General features: G+C 48.8%; 1 protein-coding gene across 1 annotated transcript in view; it reads left to right on the top strand.

The window, feature by feature from the left end:
* Positions 1-22,640, top strand: part of TLL2 (tolloid like 2) — a 130,140-nt gene that overhangs the window by 91,435 nt on the left and 16,065 nt on the right. The window contains exons 10-14 of the mRNA XM_056120778.1: positions 6,325-6,427; positions 13,754-13,870; positions 14,596-14,741; positions 15,244-15,439; positions 21,046-21,171. Of these exons, the coding sequence (XP_055976753.1) occupies positions 6,325-6,427; positions 13,754-13,870; positions 14,596-14,741; positions 15,244-15,439; positions 21,046-21,171 (688 nt within the window). The remainder of the gene's footprint in view (positions 1-6,324; positions 6,428-13,753; positions 13,871-14,595; positions 14,742-15,243; positions 15,440-21,045; positions 21,172-22,640) is intronic.

The raw sequence follows: 22,640 nt of genomic DNA, 5'->3' as shown, positions 1-22,640 counted from the left end.
CCTCCTGTGATTGGTGCTTTCACCACACCTTTACCAGGGAAGGAATAGGACCTGCAAAAGCTACCCAATTTATTGCTGAGTTGGGATTTGAATCTAGTCAGTTTGACTCTGAGAACTTGGATGCTTAATGTGTGTATGTACCTACCTATATGCACATGTGCACACACAAAAGTACACACACTCACATGTGGAACACATGTATACATATAGGCACACATACCCACTTACACATGTGTATACACACCCACACGTGTGAACACACCTGCACAACCCTACATGTATGCATATACACACATGAATATGTGACCATGCACGGATAGCACCCACAGGCATAACTCTAAGTCTCTGACTTAGACTTCTCTGACTCTAAGCGTTTCTGTTGGTGTGGTTGTCATCTTGAACCTGAGGGTCTCCAGGCCAGTCTGTCTGCCTTGGAATGAGATTCTGTGCTTGTGCCTGCTGCAGGCTATAATGAAAGAGGCAGGAAGGAAGAGGAGGAAAGGGAAAGATTCTGGTAATCCCCAAATTGTTAAATTGCCCTACATAGCAGAGGCTATGTGATATGTTTGAACTGGGTAAGATTCAGCGAGCCTTAATTATTATTGTTAACCAGGGCCAGGGAGAATATCCATCATTGAAATTCCTATGCCAATTACTCCAATCTCTGCTTCACCCAGCCTTCCCCAGAGCTGTTAGTAATTAGCAAACTTGATTGATTTGAGTATCACCTCCTCTTCCCCTATGGTCTTTAGGGTTCACTAATACTCTTTAAAATAATTAGCCTGAATAATTATCCCATTCATTCACATCATGAATTTGTTACCATGGAAGTTATAATAACATTTCCTTTCTGAAATTTTAGAAAGCAAAGGCAGAAGAGTTATATTGCAACCCTCCTAGCAAATATTGGCTGAGTTCTTCTGCTTGAATGCAAATACTGTGGAGGAAATCTGCGGAAAGAAATCTAAGCTGTGATCCCTGTCTTCAAGAGACTCAGATTTTAGTAAAGGTCCCTGCTGGCCCCTAGGAAGTCTGAGGAATCGAAGAAGGAATATTTGTTTTGCACTGGATGCCAACGACATTAAAAAAATAGACATAACAAAAGCTTCCAAGTTGATTCTAAAGTGCAAGTAGGAGAAGGAACCATTACCATTAGTCTTGTTTTTAAGAAGTGACATTATACATACACAGGCACATGGACCATCACGTAGGATGGGTGAGCTGGCTTGGTTTTGTTGTTGTGCTGTTTGTCTTCTTGGTTTTGTTTTATTTGGGGTGGGAGGGGGCAGTTCACACCCAACTGTGCTCAGAACTTACTCCTGGTGTGCTCAGGTTTCACCCCAGATTTCAGTCCTGTCCAGCCAGTTGTGCTCTAACGTGGGGAGCCCTATGAGTCCCTGGAAATCAAACCAGGTTGGCTACATGCAAGGCAAGTGCTCTTCCCACTGTACTCTCTCTCCAGCTTCCTGGCCTGTTGTTTTTTGGTACTGACTTTATCTTTTAGTGTAGGACAGCTTAAGGAAGAAAGTGCTCCTGACCCTGAACTCTGGCTGTGAGGCAAGATCTGCCTCAGGGAAGGTCAGGCTCTGTGCCTATCATGACAGGCCCTTGCAGAGAGCATATGTTGTGTTTGGTTTGTGATGCACCGAGTGAACCTGCAATGTTGCTTGAATAGTTTGTGTGTGTCATGGCAGGAATCAAACCCAGGGCATCAAGCTTCATAGTATAAGCTTTATATATAAATTTATATTATTTATATCATAAATATGGATAATATATTTTATCAATATAAGCTTTACTACTAGCCATATCCCTGGTCTCTTTGTTTTTTTTTTTTTTTTTTTCCCTTTATTTTATTTTATTTTTTTTAAAGTTGTAGATTTACAATTTTTTGTGCTTTGGTTTCAATCATACAATGATCAGATACCCATCCCTCCACCAGTGCCCATTTTCCACCACCATGAACAATATCCCTCCCACCCCCATCCCCCCATCCCCCCGTCTCTGTGGCAGGGCAATCCCCTGTGTTCTCTCTCTCCTTTTGGGTGTTGTGGTCTGCAAAAGAGGCATTGAGTGGCAAACATGTTCAGTCCATAGTCTACTTTCGACATGCATCTCCCCTCCTGGGAGGATCCTCCAAACATCCTTTATTTGGTGCTCCCTTCTCTATCTGAATAGCCCTTTCCTCTAGGATACCCGGCTGGCCTCTAAGTTATGGAGTAATCCTCCTGGTGCTGATCTCAGCTATTCTTGGGTATTAATCTCATACTTTGTTACTTTATATCCCCCAGATGAATGCAATCTTTCTATGTCTATCCCTCTCTTTCTGACTCATTTCGCTTAGCATGATACTTTCCATATTGTACCACTTGTATGTAAATTTCATGACTTCATCTTTTCTAAGAGCTACATAGTACTCCATTGTGTAGATGTACCAAAGTTTCTTTAACCAGTCATCTGTTCTTGGGCATTCAGGTTCCTTCCAGTTTCTGGCTATTGTAAAGAGGGCTGCAATGAACAAACAAGTGCAGATGTCACTTCGACTATACATTTTTGCCTCTCTGGGATATATTCCCAGGAGTGGTATTGCTGGGTCAAATGGGAGCTCAATTTCTAATTTTTTGAGAATCGTCCATACTGTTTTCCAGAAGGGCTGAACCAGTGGACATTCCCACCAACAGTGAAGGAGTGTCCCTTTCTCGCCACATCCACGCCAGCATCGGTTGCTTTTGTTCTTTTTGATGTGGGCCAGTCTCTGAGGTGTGAGATGGTATCTCATTGTGGTTTTGATCTGCATCTCCCTGATGATTAATGATGTAGAGCATTTTCTCATGTGCTTTTTTGCCATTCGGATTTCTTCTTTGAGAAAGTTTCTGTTCATTTCATTGCCCCATTTTTGGATGGGGTTGGATGTTTTCTTCTTGTGGAGTTTAACCAGTATTTTGTATATCCTGGATATCAACCCCTTGTCAGATGTGTATTCGGTGAATATCCTTTCCCATTCTGTAGACTGTCTTTGTATTTTGGTCACTGTTTCTTTGGAGGTGCAGAAGCTTCTTAGCTTAAGATAGTCCCATTTATCTATCTCTGTTTTCACTTGCTCGGCCAGTGGCGTGGCATCTTTGAAGATACCATTAGCTTCAATGTCATGGAGGGTTTTGCCAACTTTATCTTCAATGTACCTTATGGTTTCTGGTCTGATGTTGAGGTCTTTAATCCATTTTGATCTTACTTTTGTACATGGTGTTAGGCAGAGTTCTGAGCCTATTTTTTTGCATGTAGCCGTCCAGTGATGCCAACACAATTTATTAAAGAGGCTTTCCTTACTCCACTTCACATTACTTGCACCTTTATCAAAGATTAGATGAGCATATGATTGAGGAGAGATGTCAGTGTATTCAACCCTGTTCCATTGGTCTGCAGTTCTGCCTTTGTTCCAGTACCATGCTGTTTTAATTATTACTGCTTTGTAGTACAGTTTGAAGTTCGGGAGGTTGATTCCTCCCATTTTCTTTTTCCCAAGAATTGTCCCTGGTCTCTTTGAATACTTAAAATCTTTGTGTACTGGGCCAGGGAGATAGCTCAAGTGGTAGAGCACATACTTAACACGACCAAGGATCTGAGTTTGATCCCTGACCCTTTAAACTCCCTGGAGTGTGATCCTGGTGGCCCCCAGCCCCTTGGGACCTAAGCACTGCATCCCCAGGCCCAATCACAGAACCCATCAAACCCACACCACTGGACAAAGCCTCTTGGGGAGGGACCCTGCCCCGTAGCACCCATGTCAGTGACCCTAAAAAAGGTACTTCCCTCTGTGAAACATCATTGTGTGCCGGGCACAGCATCATCCTCTCTATGAGCTGTTTCCAGTGCTTCCGGTCCCCACAGCCTCCCTGGCAGGTAAGTTGCTTTTACAGATGAGGAAACTTGGGTTCCAGGAGATAAGGATTTGCCCCCGGGGTTCCAGCGCTAGTGAGTGGGAGGTGAAAATTCCCTTCTGCCAGACTCTCACACTGCTCTGCTGTCATTGTTGGAGGTGGTGGTGGGAGAGGGGGAGTTCCAACCAGGGAAAGCGGGGTCCAGCTGCATGATCCCAGTAAGACTTGGTCAGGAGGACAAGGGTCAGGAGAATGGGCACAGCAGAGCACATGGGACCTTGGCATACACAGGCTGGGCCCTGGAGACTCTGGAAAGGCAAAATTTTCATCTGTGATTTGGGAGTCCCAGAAGCAAGGACATTTCCTCAGCACACACAGGGAGGTTCTGGCAAACCTGAGATGTGGTGCAGATTCATCTGGAAGTCCCCACGTGTGGCCTGGGCAGGGGCAGAGCAGGATAGGGGTCAGGAGTCGCTTCTGCAGGGGAAAGAGTCAGATGAGGGAGTGGGGACAAGCCAGCCTGGGAAAGGGAGAGGGAACTCTGGGGGTCACACCTGGGTGATGGGGTGATTCCAGGAGCACACTGCTCATCTCAGGCACCCTCATAATTAGTGGGGAACAGGGAAGCCAGGTGCATGGACGAAGAACAGTGAGAGGAGAGGGGGAGAGGGTCAGGGAAGGGGGCCATAGAGCATGAGGACAATTTAGATTTGCCTGGTAAGGTTCTGGAAACATTGACCTCCATCCCTCAGAAACAGAGGGGCTTCTTGATCAAAAAGGGACTGGGGGATATCAAGGTAAAGTGGGGGAGCATGCATGCATAAGGGTGGGGATAGACGGAACAAAGGTGAGAGCACCCTACATGGTGGCTTGGGCTAAAGGGAGAGGAGAAGCCCATCCTCTCTCCCCTCAGCTGCAGGACAGTCCTGTGGACCAGCCCCACCTGTGTTGAGGGAAAAGGTGCATCTGCATGGTCTCCCCAGATCTTCTTTCCCCTTCAGTCTGATCCCTCACCTCCAGCCTTGGTTCTTCTTCCCCTTCTCCCTCATTCCAGACACATAGACTGGGGTCTAGGGCTTGCAATTCAGTTTTCCACACATCTCTTCTTTTGATCATATTAGTCCACTTTCACCAATGTGCTCTTACCCTTCTTCACTTCCCTCTGGACCCATACATCCCTTGTGTCAAATGCTACCTCCTTTGAGAAGCCTTTCAGTAGTGCCTTCCAGAACTTACTTCCCCTACCCTGGCGCTCCAGAGAGCCCTTTCAGTTCTTCTCTCTTTCCAGAATGTTCTGATTGATCTGATGCATCTGCTCTTTCCTCTTTGTCTAGGGCCCATAAGGGCAAGAACCCCACTAACTGATCTTTCTGTCATAATTGACTAACAAAGATTGTCATGAAGTAGGTGGTGGGCAAACTGGTAGAATGGATGGATAAATGTATGTATGGATAGACAGATGAATGGATGGATGGACGAATACACAGGTGAATGATTGGATGGAAGGATAGATGGATGTATGGGTGCATTTACATATGGATGGACATACAGATATATGTATATATGGATGGATGGATGGATGGATGGATGAATGGATGGATGGATGGAGTGTAGATATAGATGAATGCATGTATGAACATACAGATGGATGGATGGACAATGTACATATGGGTAGATGTACAGAGGTATGTATGTATGGGTCGGCATATAGATGAATGACTATGATTAGAACAAACTATAGGCTCACTATAGGACAGTTATTTGACATATTCACCTCAGAATAGTGAGGTTATGGACACAGGGACATTGATTTGGAGGGGCTCAGATTAACTGGGGCTAACCCCATATCCTATAAAATTATTGATGATGTTCTAAGAACTTCTTATATCTCCAGGTTTAAGGTTTCTTTGGCCCCTTACAACCTCCCCAAACCCAAATTTCAGTGAGTCTTGCCCCATCTTCTTGCTTTCTGCAAACCGCCTAATGACTTCCATAGCTCCATTACCCCCAAAACTGCTGGCTCTTTGTCAATTCTCTTCTCCATTGAGCTCCCCTAGGGCTGTGATCCAGTCCACTTCCGGTCTGAGTGGGGCCCAGAGTCATTCATCACCCCCATGTGCCATTATCCAGAGAGAGCGCTTCTCTGGGGACCAACTTTCAATTGGAGGGAATTGACCTTTCAATTTGTGTCATCACCCCCTTCACCCCAAAGAATACACAAGGTAGAAAACTTGGAAAATACTTAGAAAAACAGAGCTAAAAACTAAAGGACCCAGATTCTTTGTTTTACCCACCCAATCTTGCTTGTGGTTTATTATTTAATGTCACGGGGCTTCCTGTAAGTGTTTTTGAGGAGACCCTCCTACTGTGGCTTGGGAGGTCTGAGTAATGTGAGAAAGCCTGGCATGCAAGAAGTGTCTTTCTCAGCCCCTTTCACTCTTCACAGATCATCTTGAACTTCACCGCCATGGACTTGTTTAAAAGCCGCCTGTGCTGGTATGACTACGTGGAGGTCCGAGATGGTTACTGGCGAAAAGCCCCGCTGTTGGGTGAGTTGTTTTTGGAAAGCCTGACTGTGAGGGAGGGGATGTTGTGTGTGACTGGGTTCAAGTTTAGTAGGGTCTGTCTGGTGGGCTTCACAGGAAGCCCTCAAGGGTCTGTGTCATTGTGCAAGTCTGAGCTCTCCATTTGGTCACTCCTGTTAAAAGCTTTTAAGCCGGCAAACACCCTTTGATCTAGCCATTCCACTTCTTGGAGTTTATCCTGGGGAACTAATTAAGGAAGTGTTCAGAGCTCTTGCTATAGGGATGCTCGGTGAAGCAGAGAGAATTGAAAACAATTTAAATGTTTAACAGCAGGAGTTAGCTGAATAAATTATGATGCACCTTTCCCTGGAAAACTATCCAGCCATTAAAAATAAAGTTGGAGGTGACTATGTAGACAGAAAGGTGTCCGTTGTACATGGTTACACAAAACCAGTGTTACTAAAAAGAATGTATAGGATTCCATTCTCACAAAAACACACTCAGACATGTCATATTCCAACCTTGAAAATTCCAGACTAAGGTGGACATGAGTGAGTTGGGGTTGGTAGAATAAAAGAGAAGTGGAATGTGGGGTCGGGTGGAGGTTTTGTGCCCAACAAGTCAGGAACTCAACCAAAATAACTCAAAAAAATTACTTAAAACAGTGTGAGGTCTGAATTCAATAGGAGGGAAGCATTTTGTGATCTACCGGATCAACATCAAGAAGAATTATAAACACAAATAAATTGTCCATAACAGTCATTTAGGCTGATGAAGTATTAACTTTGCACACTGTTGTTGCATTGCTTCTCAGCTGTTTTTCTAAGTATTTTCCAAGTTTTCTACCTTGTGTGGGGTGAAGGGGGTGATGACACAAATTGAAAGGTCAATTCCCTCCAATTGAAAGTTGGTCCCCAGAGAAGCGCTCTCTCTGGATAATGGCACAGCGGGTGGGGGTGATGAATGACTCTGGGCAACACTCAGACCGGAAGTGGACTGGATCACAGCCCTAGGGGAGCTCAATGGAGAAGAGAATTGACAAAGAGCCAGCAAGAAGGGCCAGGGAGGATGGGCTTGTCCTCAGCTTCTATGCGGGTTCCACAGGGTGGGCTTCCAGACAGTCAGTCTAAGCTCTCGGGAGGATGTTGTCCCTGGTTTCTCCTCAGCGAGCAGAAAGCCCCTCATGTTCTCCAAGAATGACTGACCGGGAGCGAGCTGTGTCGGAGCGGCTGATTGAAATGCAGGCGGGAAGGAGAGGAAGGTGAGCTGGAGAGCTGCGAGCCCAGGCTCACACTCAAGCCTGACTTCGTGCCAGATTCTGGGATCAGTCAGAAGAGGCTGAGACTGAGGGGCTGGCGAGACCCTCAGGGCATCTGTATTTGGCTTCTGTCTAGCCAGTGTGGTTCAAGCAGGCCGGCTGCCCTAGATAATAGCACCTTGCCCCTCTGATTTCAGTACCTAGAGGTATAAACAACAGAAATGTGTCTCTAGGTTCTCTAGAAAGCAGCTGGGGCAGGCTCTGAGCCAGGGTGCCAGTTTTTCACCAGTAGGAGGAATCAGTCATAGTAGCTGTTCATGTAGAAATCGGTGGCTGGGGGCCAGATAGTATAACATGTCAGGTGCTTGCCTTCCATGTGACCGACTGGGGTTCAATCCCTATCAGTCTCCTGAACTCCCCTAGGAGTGGTCCTGGGATACAGTAGACTCAGGAGGAAGCCCTGAGCACCACCAGACATGCACCCTCCTGCAAAAGAAAAAAATGTACAAAGAAGGAAACAGCGGCTGGCCAGCCATGGAGAGGAGCGTGTGCACTGCACGACAAGAGACTGGTGCCACCCAGTAGCAGGGTGGAGACTCGTGCCCTGAATCCCTGCTCCTGCCTCGGGTGGTCGGACACAGCTGGAAGAAGACAAGTGCCAGGAGCGAGAGGGAGGCAGGGCTGTGGCAGCCCCCCAAGGGAGGCTGGCAGAGGCAGCAGGGGTTCCTCACAGGGCTGTGTTAGCTGACACCCCAGACTGGAACCTCCACAGGTTCGGGTCGGGGGATGAGCCCACAGTTTAATGTGCCAGACACAGGAGAGACCAGCTTGGATGCTCATTCAGGCCACACACACACACACACACACACACACACACACACCAAAGGGGCACACGGAAGTAGTGGGTGACTTCTTGGTTCTGGGTTGTTTATCTGAAAAGAATGCCCTAGGATATTTAGAACTCAAGTGGGAAGCAGAGCCGTGAGGAGGAAGGCTCAAAGGAACACAGGTGACGGAGTTCTTCAGCCTGGCGGGGTGTAGACTCTCAGAGCTCACCCCTTGGGAAAACCATGCTCCCCAAGAGAGAACATGGCTGAGAGACACCCTGCTGGGGAAGGGAACACTACTGAGAAGGGGAAAGCAATGGTTGGTTGGTTCGGGGAGCTACACTCCACAGTGCTCAGGGTTGGCTTTTGGCTCTGTGCTCGGGGGGTCACTGCTGGAAGCACTGGGGAACCTTAAGTAGTAGTGGGGATTGAACCCTGGTTGACCACATGCAAGGCAAGCACCCTAATTTCTGTACTGTCTCTCTGGGCCTTGGAAATGCATTTAAAATTTTTTTTAAGTCAGTTTAAAATTTCTCATCTATAAGGTCCTATGTTTTCAATGGTGCTGACACATATTGTCTTGGTGTACACAGTGAAAATAAAATTTTAGCTGGGCTTCCCCTATTTTTGTTAAATTCGACTATCCTATACCACTTGCTGCCAATATCATAGACTTAAAGGGCAACTTTAAGGGAGGAGGCGGCTCTGGGTCTCTGGAGTGCCCTGGAGAGCGTGAAGGCTGCATTTGAGAAAGCATGAGGGAGAGTTTGCAGTCATTCTTTTAAATTTGAAACCAGCATTTTTCTCACTTCAGATTCTGAGATCTTGAGCGACACTTTTATTGATTAGATGCGATTTTGATATTTATTATCAGGAATGGTTTATGTCATTTGTTTTCTTCAGGGCTCATAGTTCACATGCTTTGTGTGTGTGTGTGTGTGTATGTGTGCGTGTGCACGCATGCACACATGTGCGTATATTGAGAGTGTGAGTGGATGTGTTCATGTGTATGTGTGTGCATGTGAGGGTGTGTTCATATGTGTGTGTGTGTGTGTTTGTGTTCGTGCATCTCTGTGCTCTGAGCACAACATGGCTGAGCGCCTGTAACCATCATTCTTCATTTGCAGGAGTTCTTCCTTGCCAACTATTTGGTCTGCTCTGATGTTTCCAAATGCAGTTGCTAGTGAACTTTTGTGTTTGAAACAAGTGCATTGTGTGGGCCAAGCTGGTCCTGGGAGGGGTCAGTGGCATGAAATCTGCCTGGAGGAGGCAGGTCAATGCCCCTTTGGCAGGAGGGAGAACGGATTAGGGCGAATTGTGAAAGTATGCATCTTGCTCTGAAAAACTGTGCGTTGCATATTTTCCCAGGGCTGTGTGTGAAAATCCAGTCATAATGGACGCATGACTTTTTATGAATGAACTCCTTATGGCTCCCCGTGGAGACCACTTGTAGTGTCCTCATCTGCATTTCCTCTTCTTGATATCCTTATAAAACTTCTCTTCCAAAACAAGAAACCAGATTTCAAATGAGGAATTTGACACCTTTTCTCCACTCTGTGCTCTCTCTGGCCTGTTGGTCTCCTTGGAAGGAGGCGACTGGAGACAGGGATTTTTACAGAACGATGAAAGGGAAATGTAAGTCGATTGAGAACATTTCACAGCTGGTTAAAGACGCTAAATTGGATTTTCGGTTTCCCGGGTCACTTATGCGATCACACCTAAAGGGGATGGGAAGGTGGCGGCACAGAGAGAGCTCATCCAGCCGTCCTAAATGCTCTCCTGTTAATTGGATTCCCCTCCCTCACTTCTGCCGGAGGAATTATTCCAACAATGCACTTTTGTATGCAGAACTGTCTTGGGGTATTCTGAGCCACCACCATGCACACAAAAGCCCTTTCTCCCCCTTCCCTAAAGAGGGGAGGGGGTTCAGGAAGGCCAGGCTGGCCAATCAGTGTCGCCTGGGCTTCTCTGCACAGGAGCCACCTCCCAAATGACACAGAAATGGCAACGTGAGTCAGCCAGCCACGGCTGGTCAGGCCAGAGCCTTACTTTATGGTTTGAGACTTTGATCTTCATCCTCTGAGTCTGAGCTGGGGCAGGGGACTGATGTTTACATTCCCAGGTGCACTGTCCCTGTCTCAGATGGAGAATTCAGTTCCTCATCAGGCGGGTGATGCTGATGAGGATGATGAAGATCTAAAACTCCAACAGCTGAGCCTCAAAATCCTGTACCCACTTACAACTCCGAGTGTCCCTTAAATGAACTCTACTCAATTTCACTCCACTTCCTCCTGAGTGGGGAAAAAGCTCCCATGCTGGATATTATCTAACTCAGGGGAGAACGGGACAGAAATGTGTTAATCCTTGCAAAGACTGCAGGACAGTGTCTGCTATCGACGTGCTCATAAAAAAGGGGGGGGTTATTAGAACCATTATGGAGATGATGAGAACATTGAGATAAGAGTCAAGGGACTAAGTAGAAGATTCTAGCTTAGAATTGTTCAGGTGATTTGAGGAGAGACATTACTTAGGGATAATTTGAAATTTATTCTACACTGTCTAGCTGTATAGAGACAGTAAAATAGACCTTAGTGAACTGAGGGGCTTTGTGTATAGGTCCTGCGTGGATTTGATACCTGGGGGTGGCCCCAGTACGCCCCCCCCTCACCATCCCTGCCTGTGGCTCTATAAAAATAAGCTCTTTAGCCTGAAATTCTTACTTTTTCTGACAATAAGCAGATCTGGGCTGCCCCGTGTCCATGGGTGGGTGGTCCTTCTTATTCGGTTGAGTTATTAGGCAGCGAGGCACTGGGAGTTCCTCTCACTTTTGGAAACTGTCCCCAGTGGCTGTGACAGCTGAGGTTTTAAAAGAATAAACTTGGACTTGGACCTCAGGCTCTCTGGTACGTAATACTTCCTTGGGCTCCCGTGCTGTTTCCAAGAACTTGCTGACACTAATTGGCCATGCCAGAGGAACCATTACTGAGAATTTATAGGCTTTGGGTGGATTTCTTCTTGCTGGATTCCTGGCAGCCGTGTTAGCTCATCTCCCTCAGTAGTAAACTCTCCAAATCCAGAAAGCTGCAGGTGACCAGAGGCAGATGGAAGTAGAGGGAGATTAGCAACCTCTTCTCACCACCCACCCATGTCTCCCCCGAGAATGCATGTGGCAGTTGCCACTAGGAAATGTCCAGTGGCATTCGCGTCCCCCTCTCCAGCCTCATCTCCCACTTCTCAGAAGGATGAGACCGAGCGACTGTGTCCAGGCGAATCCAAAGCCCCGCCCCCCAGCCCCTGTCCCATGTTCAGTAGCTTTATTAAGCACTGATGCCATGAGGATTAGCTTCACGACCCTCACACCATCAGTGCTCAAATATGTTTCCGTTTTCCAAGTTTTTGTTTTGTTTTGTTTTTGTTTTGGGGCCATACCTGACGATGCACAGGGGTTACTCCTGGCTCATGCATTCAGGAATTACTCCTGGCGGTACTCAGGGAACCATATAGGATGTTGGGAATTGAACCCGGGTCTGCTGCATGCAAGGCAAACACCCTACCTGCTGTGCTATCACTCCAGCCCCTCAAGTTTTTATTTAATATTCTTTGGAGAAGGGGTGCCCTAGTAGAGCTCAGGGGGTGACATTCAGCCCAGGGTGACCAGAACCGAACCCAGCTGTGTCCAGGGGGCCATGCTGGGCATTGAACCCGGAGCCTCAGACCTGCCCACCAACCCTTCAAGCTTTCTCTCTCTAGTCCCTTGTGGACTTCAAGAAAATATGAATTGAATAATATGGTTACCCCTTGAGGCCTTGTGTGATGTGTGTGGTGAACCGATGAGGAAGATTCAGCCCACTGCCCAACTCACCCTCCACTGCCCTTTTAACCTGGCAGCCTTATGTGGCCCAGAAGTGACATGGCCAGGACCTCGAGCCCAGGAAACCTGTCCCACCCTCCTTTCCCCATCTCTGATCTCATTCCCAAGTGTCAAAGCACCATACATTCCTTTCCAGTTTTTAAGAGAGTTGTGAGTGATTACAAACACCCTTCCAGCAAGGATTGGGAACCTAACTTCCATCCCTTTGTGCTGTCTTGCTCCCATGTGGCAGTGCCCGGGCAGGGGTGTGAGGGCGGCGTCCACCTTGCCATCCTTGCCGTGCGCTTGGGCATCTACATCTCCATCAGAGGCTGGTCTCCAGTCCTGTGTCCGCCTCAGTGGCTGCTCTGCTTCCTCCCGCTCCTGTCCACCTAGACCAGTTCACCTGGGTGCATTCTCATCTCTACAAGTCAGTCTGTGGGGCTGTTCTGTGGCTCACCAGTTGCCTTGGTGATGGAAAAGTCTCTGGCCGATGCCTCCCCAGCCATGCTCTGCCCCAGGTCCTTTCATGCCTGTCTTCTCGTCTGATGCCTCAACAACCCCTGGAGACACTGGGAATCTTCGGTCTTTTTTTTTTTTCCTTTTTGGGTCACACCCAGCATTGCACAGGGGTTACTCCTGGCGTATGCACTCAGAAATTACTCCTTGCGGTGCTCAGGGAACCATATGGGATGCTGGGAATCGAACCTGGGTCAGCCACATGGAAGGCAAATGCCCTAACTGCTCTGCTATTGCTCCAGCCCCAATCTTGTTTTTTTTTTTTTTACCCTTTAGGTTTTGTCCAGAAACTTAGGGTGCATGCTCCCCCATGTTCTTAAGCCTGCATAGGGTTTCCATCCTCCTTCTTCAGCCAGAGTCTGTACTCAGGGTGGGGCAGAGCCCAGGACCCTCCAGAGGCTCCTGGCCTCTCCCTCTCTCCTTGACCCTTCCACTTCCCATCCCAGGAACCCCCAAAGACAAAGAGGAGCCAGCACCCTTCCAAGTTTTCTTTGAAATCACCAGCATCCTGAAAGTCAAAAGGCCGGAAGCTTTCCCCTCTCGCAGGTGTGTCCTCAGCATCCCTTCCCAGGCAGGAGGGCTTGAATGTCTTCCCGCAGGCCTGGGCCCAAGAGAGGGGCTCCACGGGGCAGAGCTCTGCTCATCCCACTCACACCCCTTCCCTGCACCTGGGCAGGGGCTGGGCCGCACTCCAGTCCATGCTGGACAGGAACTGGGCGTCCTCCCTAGGCCCTCTGCAGGGAGACACCGTCGGTCCCTTCTCTCCATGTGATGGAGCTGCAGGCTGGTGGCGGCCCCAGCAAGGAGGACATTGCTCCCTTGGCACCACCACGGAAACGTCTGCCCCTGCCCTCTCGCCGTCCGCGACCTCCTGACGCTTCTCTCCCACTTCCCAGGCAGGTTTTGTGGCGACCAGGTCCCAGAGCCCCTCATCTCCACGGACAGCCGGCTCTGGGTGGAGTTCCGCAGCAGCAGCAGCGTCCTGGGCAAGGGCTTCTTCGCGGTGTACGAAGGTTTGTTGGTGACCGTCCTGGGGCCACTCGCCCCAGCAGGCTGGCAGCTGCCCTGGGCGGGGTTGGGGAGGGGACGGAGAAGCCCAGAACCCTACGGAAATGGAAGCAGCTGCTTCCACTTGGAGCCTGAGGAGCAGAACACTGAGCCTCAGGGGGTCGGTTGTGTTTGTGAGTTGAGGACTTTGACAGTGTCAGGGAATTTTCTGCTCGTTTCTTGGAAGGACCTCAGAGGCATGCCAGGGAACCAATCGGTCTGGCCTCTGGGCACCTGCCCCAGGGCAATTCTGTTCCCATCTGTGGAACTACTCCAGTGCCCCCCACCTCCAAAGAAACCAACACCCCTTTTTGGACCTAGCTCTAAAAATAAACTTTAATAAGATAAGTAATGAGTGAGCTTCCCTCGATAGTTGCCACCCACCATCCTCTCCCATCATTGCTGCTCAGAGACCTCAGACCCACATGAGCTTTCACAACTCCAAACCCTGCCCCGCTGAACAGAGCAAAGGGAGAGGGCCCTTGCCCTGCATGGCCATTGCCTTTAGGTGGACACGATGCAGGCTTGCAAACAAATGAACTGGTGCCCCTTCAGTCAGACACAGGCTCAAGGTCCATGAAAGTGACAAAGATTGGCAAGTGGAGCCACCTCGTGGTAGTAAGTCGTCACCCACTCTCCCTGTGTGAGTTCTGATCTGAGATCCCCAATTTCCCTTCCTCACTCTCTGAAGCTACCTGTGGGGGCAACATTAACAAAGATGCCGGCCAGATCCAGTCTCCCAATTACCCAGACGACTACCGGCCTTCCGAGGAATGTGTTTGGAGAATTACCGTCTCTGAGGGTTTTCACGTGGGGCTCAGTTTCCAAGCTTTTGAGGTGAGTACTGCAAAGATTGTTTTCCCGCGAGTTAAGTGGATACAGATATAGATATAGATATCGATGATAGACATAGATGATAGACATAGATACACACATCACCGTTTTCCTAGATACTCTATGAAAACAGGTTTCCATCTTAGGGAACGCAGATACAAACCTGAGGGGCCATTTATTTCAAACTCCTGGTGTGTGTGAGTCCGGGCACCTGCTAGCCAAGCATTTCGGGAAGGTGATAGACAGACTGCAGACACAATGAGTGAGAGTCTCGACTAAGACCCCGGGGGTACTCTGTAGACCTGTTCTTCCCTCTTCCTCATCCCCTAGTCTCTTGACAGCTAGTTCAAGCAGGAGATAACTTGGAGCAGCCCAACACACACTTGGCTGCTCTTGGTCAGATTAGGTGACGAGGAGGAGGGTAATAGATTCCATTCCTAAATTTGAAAACCTTATAGCTTTGCCGTTCCATCATCGTCCTCATTGCCTCTGATTCTCCATTCAGATCGAGAGGCACGACAGCTGTGCCTATGACTACCTGGAAATCCGGGACGGCCCCTCGGAAGACAGCGCCCCCATCGGCCACTTTTGTGGCTACGAGAAGCCCGAGGATGTGAAGTCCAGCTCCAACAGAATGTGGCTGAAGTTTGTATCTGATGGCTCCATCAATAAAGCAGGCTTTGCAGCCAATTTTTTCAAGGGTATGAACTAGCTCTTGGTTTCTATTCTTAGTCACAGGAAGGGGTGTCCCATTCCCCCAGCCTGTGCAGTGACAGGCAAACCAGGTGGAGCCTCAGCACTGGGGAGAAGGTGCCTGACCAGGTTAGGGCTCTGCTTGTGGCCCCAACAGACTTCCACCCGACTCGGGACAGGCTGGCTTCTGCAGGCTTCGGATGCACTGCTTCTGCGCTTGAGCCTGAAGGGAGATTAGCCAAGTGATTGAGGTTCACCTGGTGACCCCATACTATGGTACTCTGAAAAGTCTATGTCTCTGACCCAGTACTCTGGGTGCCAGGAGCTGTGCCAGACACTAGATTGCATGACACATCATTGAGACTTGAAACGATCCCCTGAGAATATCACTTGTATGGTTCCAGAAGGTTCCGAGGAGTCTGACTGCTCAGCACAAACACCCCACAATATAACCTTGGAGATTCCCCAGGTGGGCCAGGAGAGCGCCCAGCTCCTCAGCTCCCCATGCTACAGTCCCCTCTAGTGGGAAGAAGTGACAGGAGCAGCAGAATTGGGGGGCAAGGATAGGGCCCAGAACTTTCCTCCAAGCTGCCAGCCTTCAAAGTCTCAGCTCATTTCTGCTTGTTTGTTCAGAGGTTCTGCCGGGATCTGGTACTTCCCCCAGCTCTTCAGGGTCTTAATGAAACCAGACCTAGGTGGGTGCTAGGAGACAAGCATTTGAGCAGGCATCCCAAGGCGCCTTTAATTTATATTTCTTTGTTTTTGTTTGTTTGCATGACTGTGCTCCGGGTTTCTCCCAGCTGTTCTGGGAATCAAACCAGGACCTCACAGCTGTAAGGCAAATGCTCTACCACTGCGCCATATCCCTGGCCCAGCCCCAGGGCTCCTTTGCAGGGGCAGATCTGCTTCTGTAAGCACCGTTGAAGGGATGTAAGGAAGTTGCATTGCAGTTGTGCTCTGGCAGGCACTGAGCGAGCATCAGACCATTCTGAACAATTCCCTCCCAAGCTCGAGCAGCTGCCCCAGTGAGTGGCCTGAGTGGGGAGAAGGATGTGGCAGTCTTAGTGGGGACACAGAGGAGTTTACAGCCCCCGCCCCACCTGGTCCTGGTTCCATGTCTCTCTGGACACTAATCTCCCCACCTGCAGATATGGTGCTGTTAGGTCATTTGCACAGTTGTTGTCAGGAGACAATGAGATGGTGTAAGAGAATAAATACAGATTAATGTTTAGGCCTGAGAACTGTCTTTGCGGAGGAGGGAGTCTCAGTTGGTTGTGTTTCCTCGGTGGGACAAATGACAGATCGATCTCTTTTGGCCCAGTTCAATTTAAATTTCAAAGGCTGAACATTTAGTATCTGTGTGACCCAACCTTTGTGGCTAGGGCGTGATTGGTCATTCCTCTGAAATCCACATAAACGTGGATTTTGAACTGCTCTGTTGGTGGCCGCCCTACTGTGGATGGGACGGGGCAGGGGAAAGGAACATTCCTGGGTGCCAAGCCAGACCAAGCAGAGAGCTTTGACCATTTCTACTTGCGACCCCTGTTCTGCCAGGAAATGCAGCTCAGGAAAGCTCTGCCAGACACACCTAGAGATGGGGCTTCCTTTCTCAGCCCCTTTCCAGGAGACCATGGACCCATGTCCCGTATTCACGGTGTCAGTGCACGTGTCAGAACTTCTCCAGTGAAAGAACTTGAGAGTCACTACAAAGGCCAGAAGGGTTGGACCCAGCCCGAGGCATTTCATGGTGCCAGTTGGCAGGAAGCTCTGCCGAGGGCCCAGCTGGCACATGACACTGACCAGGATGCCAGCTGGCCTCTGCCTCCTTCTCCAGATAGCCTCCTGCTGGCTAGGCCACAGCAAGTGTGCTATATAGGGAGATACCAGAAGCACGAAGGGTTGGGCGGGCCCCTTTCAATCCCCCCTCCCCAATATAAAGAATATGAAGACTCAGGACCAGAGAGATACTACAGCGAATAGGGTGCTTGCCTTGCATGCGTCCAACCCTGGTTCAATCCCCAGCATCCCATTTGGTCCCCTTAACCCCACTAGGAGGAGTAATTCCTGAGTATAGAGCTAGGAGTAACTCCTGTGCATCGCTGGATATGTCCCCCACCATCAATAATAATAATAATAATAATAATAATAATAATAATAATATGAGGGCTCTTTCCTTGATCTTTACATTGTCCCAATGCCCATGAACCATGGTTGGGAGTTTGAGGAGCTGAAGGCACTTCTTCAAACACTTAGGAATGTGTCCTGCCCTCTCTTTCCTTAACTCTATGAAGCGGTTTAAGAATCCTACGTGAGTGATTGCACTTTCTAAACATAGACTGGTTCCTTCTTTCACCAGTGCCACTGGAGAATGAAAAGAAGCTCCCGCTATGCACAGTTAAACCCTGTTTCCAACTTCTTCTACCATCAGATGCTCCCCTGTTTTCCTGGGAAGTCTGGTTTTGGCCACTGTTGCACAGTGTAAGCACAGTCAGGCTTGGTGTAGACACTCCTTCACTGCAGTGTGGCGATACCGGTTCACTGGGCTTCCCTGAGAGCAGAGTCACGGGTGCGCTCAGCAGCCAATGACTGCTCCTCTTGTGGAGAGCTCAGGGATAGCCTTTTACTCCCACTTTCCTGGACCAAGCATCCTACTCTTCTTGTTACTGGAGGAACTGTTTCTCTTTCAGGCCCATGCATTTCATTGGCCACATGAAGGAAACAGCACCAGGATCCCTATTCATCTTGGCTCTTTCCATGTTGCCTGTCCAACAGCCGTGATATCCGGCATTAGAGCCCCCACATGCCACCTCGTTAATCTTAGTCTATTTTGATGAAATCTTCCTTAGACCCACCAGATGGCTTCTGGACTCTGCCATTCTGTTCATTGTATCTTCACGAGTCCATCCTGGAGTCCCTTTCTTTCTTTCTTTCTTTCTTTCTTTCTTTCTTTCTTTCTTTCTTTCTTTCTTTCTCTTTCTTTCTTTCTTTCTTTCTTTCTTTCTTTCTTTCTTTCTTTCTTTCTTTCTTTCCATAGCTCACCTCTCTCTTGTCCTCATTGCCCCTTCCTCCCCCCTTACCTGACTCAGGTATGCCGAATACCCTTGTCACTCCCTTCCTCATTTGTCATTCCATCTACTGGGATTTTAAAGGAAGTCTGCTGTGGTCAGTGTGACAGCGACTGCGAACTGGCTTACTATCTGCTGGTACTGCTCACATGACATTTTCAGTCCCCACCACCCTAAACATAGACATTGTTATTCTCTCTTGATGCTGGAAGAAGTTCAGGGAGGTGGAATCATCCAGTTTGTTCAGGAAAGATTTACTGGTGGATCCAGTCCAGAGCTTTGTGACACACTCCGAAGACTGACCCCCCTCCCCCGCCCGTAGCTCCTTATCAGTTCTCTTTCTTCTATATTTTCTTGCAAGCGTCCAAGACGATGTTTTGTATATTGAAAAGTGATCAGTAATTGCAGGACTCTTAGCAGACTTCATACTTTTATTTGAGAACAAGAACAACTTTGACCCCACCTAGAACAAGTCTCCTGATGGACCCACCTAGTTAGGCCTTTGTTGAGGACAAGAATCACTATTAGAAGTTGCCTGATTTTATCTACTATATGAAATACAAATGTTTACTAACTTCTACCTGAAGAAAAGCAGCCAAGTTGTTGAGCATTTTGCATGTAAGAACTTTTGAATGAAATGAGTTTGAGTTGGAAGCAGGCAGAATAAAAGGGAGATTTTATGGGTGAAAGGTTTGCATTTTCTGTAGGACCAAGACATCAATGTTTTGACCTCCCAGCTGTCAAAGAACAACAAATCTCTTTATAAAGCAATGAGGGGGAGTCAAAGTGAGAGTATAGTGGGTAAGCTGCTTGCTTTGGATACAGCCAACCTGGTTTAATCCCCAACACCCATATGGCCTCCCAAGACTGGCAAGAATGATTGCTAAATGCAGAGCAAGAATCAGCCCCAAGGGACCGGAGTGAAAGCACAATGGAGAGAGCTTTGGCCCTGCATGAGGCCAACCTGAGTTCAATCCCTGGCATCTCATATGGTCCCCTGGGCACCTTCAGGAGAGATTCCTGAGTGCAGAATGAGGAGTAACCACTAAGCTTCACTGGGTGTGATCCAACCACCGCACCCCCCCCAAAAAAAATAAAGAATAAGCCCTGAGCAATGCTGGGTGTAACCCAAAAGCCAAAAAAGGAAAAACTGAGAGTCCTATGTCAGTGTTTTCTTAAGTCTAAAAAGTCCTCCATCAGGGCCAGAGAGCTCATACAGGGGTCAAGGTACCTGCTTTGCATGTGGCCAGCCCCAGTGCAATCCTTAGGACCACAAGGTTCCCTGAGCAAAGAACTGGGAGTAGCACTGGGCACCACTGTGCATGCCCCCCACCCCAATTAATAAAATTAAAAGCTCTTAATCAGAGGTTAAATAGGATTTTAAAAAACCCTGTTGTCTTTGGGTTTTCACCAACTCTGAAATGTCGTGATTCCTTTTACGTGCCATCAAGGTTTGGTGGCAGCCCATGCTTCCTTGTCCTCTTTCATGGGATTAGGAACCATCCCTCTCCACTCCTCCCCCCTCCCACCTTTTCTTCAACCAGACTTTTTTGGGGGGAGGATCAGGCTTTCTGTGGAGGAAGAAGACTCCACATTCATTTTTCTTTTCCCTGCGTTTTCTAGCTTCATGAGACCCCAGCCCACGTGCCGTCTTTTCAGGTGAAAGCTGCCACAAAGTGGCCACAGGAAACGGGGTGTCTTTTTCCTCTTGCTTCTCAGTCTCAGTGCTTGGATTTGACTTCTCGTCAGTGCTCTGTGGGCTGGCCTGCTGGGGAACTGGTCCTGACCTCGATGGGCAGCTCACCCGCCTCCCTCTCCGGTGCCCTCCTTCTTGCTGTTTGCAACTCTGATTTCTCTTGTCGTGGCCATCTCTCCAATGACACCTCTTAGAGTTATAACACGCTAACTCGCAGTTCCAATTCCCTGCCTAAGGAGTACTTGAACATTTTCATCTGGAAAGGTGTCCCTTTGTCCCCACCCTATATCTAATTTCCCTGAGAAGTTTCACATTTATAGCAAGTGGAGGAACCGTCCATTCTATAGCCTTAAAAAGATTTATGCCTTGGATTTGGAGCCTTTAATATATATATTTTTGATCATATGAATGCTACTGACTGTAACTATCCAAGAATGCAGAGATCTGAGCATGTTCCCCACTCTGAAGAGCCCTGCCTCTGACCAGCAAATCACCATATCTATATTTTTATATATGTATATATACATTATACACATATGTGTGTGTGTTGGGGAACACACACCTTGCCGTGCTCCTGGATTTGTGCTTGGAGGTGACACCAGGCAGTATCTGGGGGACCATGGCTCCCCAGGGCTGGAACCCAGGCCTCCAACAAGCAAAGCCCGTGACAGCCTGTTGAGGCATCTCTTCTGGAGCTGTTGCTGGTTTCCAAGATGTGAGCATGGGGCTCTTGGGAGGATGTCACCAGGAGCCACTATTGTTCTTAGAGGACTCTTGCCGGAGACCCCAGGATGTGGGAGGGACAGAGTGGGCAGCTCTGATGGTCTGACGGGGTCTCCTTGCTTCCCAACAGAAGTGGATGAGTGTTCCTGGCTGGACCGCGGTGGGTGTGAGCAGCAGTGCGTGAACACGCTGGGCAGCTACAGGTGTGCCTGTGACCCTGGTTTTGAACTGGCTGCTGATAAGAAGACCTGTGAAGGTGGGTGCTGGACAGCCAGCTCAAACGAGGCAGGGTGGGGACAGGTCTTGGGAGCAGCAGGTCCGCTGGGGCAACTGCAGGATCTGTGGGCAGTTGTGGGGGGGAAGGCTGCTCATGAGGCAGAGGAAGTCAGTTTCCAGCCACAAATTGTGAGAGAGAGGTGACACAGCCACACAGACTCTGCTGCTGGTTGCTTCTCTTGAGCAGAAGTCATATTATTAAGGGGACAAGGAACAACCAAGAACAAGTTATGCGTGCTTGGGCTGTGTGCTCTGTCCCTGCCTACCTGCACCTCACTCCCCCACGTGTCTCTGCCTGTTCCTCTGTGCCAGGACCAGGCACAGTGCCTCCAAACATCCCTCCCTTCCTCCTTCTCTCTTTCTTTTCTACCTTCCTTCCTTCCTTCCTTCCTTCCTTCCTCCCTCCCTCCCTCCCTCCCTCCTCCCTCCCTCCCTCCCTCCCTCCCTCCTTCCTTCCTTCCTTCCTTCCTTCCTTCCTTCCTCCCTCCCTCCCTCCCTCCCTCCCTCCCTCCCCCCTCCCTCCTTCCTTCCTTCCTTCCTTCCTCCCTCCCTCCCTCCCTCCCTCCCTCCTCCCTCCCTCCCTCCCTCCCTCCCTCCCTCCTTCCTTCCTTCCTTCCTTCCTTCCTTCCTTCCTTCCTTCTTCTTTCCTTCTTTCTTTCCTTCCTTTCTTCCTCTCTCCCTTCTTCTCTCCCTCTTTTCCTTCCTTCTTTCCTTCCTTCCTTCCTTCCTTCCTCCATCCCTTCCTTCCTTTTCTTCTTTCTTTCCTTCTTTCCTTCCTTCCTTTCTTCCCTCCCCCTTACTTTCTCCTTTCCTCCCTCCCTCTTTTCCTTTCTTTCCTTCCGTCCTTCCTTCCGTCCTTCCTTCCTTCTTCCTTCCTTCCCTTCTTCTTTCCTTCCTTTCTTCCTTCCTTCTTTCCTTCCTTCCTTTCTTCCTTACTTCCTTCTTTCCTTCCTTTATTCCTTCCTTCCTTTCTTCCTTCCTTCCTCCTTACTTTCTCCTTTCCTTCCTCCCTCTTTTCCGTCCTTCCTCCTTTCCTACCTCCCTCCCTTCCTCCCTTCCTCTTTCCTTCCTCCCTCCCTTTCTTCCTTCTTTCCTTCCTATCCATCCTTTCCTTCTATCATTTCCTTCCTTTCTTCCTTCCTCCCTTCCTCCTTCCCTTCTTCCCTTCCTTTTGTTTTGGGACAACACCCAGTGGTGCTCAGGGCTTACTTCAGGTTCTGCTCTCAGGCATCACTCCTGCCGGGCTCAGGGGACCACATGCATCTAACCCTGGATGACCACAGGTGCATTACCCGCTGTACTATCTCTCCAGCCCAACTGCAAACATTTCTAATTCTCCTTTGGCCCAAGTTTTGAAGTATCCCCAAATCTGCCACCAGGTGACAGGCAAGCACAAATGCCTCATCATTTTTTTAAATGGTAAAGATTTATCCTCGGGGCGGAAGCAAA

This window comes from Sorex fumeus, unplaced genomic scaffold, assembly GCF_029834395.1.
Source record: "Sorex fumeus unplaced genomic scaffold, SorFum_2.1 ptg000043l, whole genome shotgun sequence".
NCBI lineage: Eukaryota > Metazoa > Chordata > Mammalia > Eulipotyphla > Soricidae > Sorex > Sorex fumeus.
The sequence above is the reverse complement of the archived record's forward strand: the minus strand, read 5'-3'. Positions and strand labels throughout refer to the sequence as shown.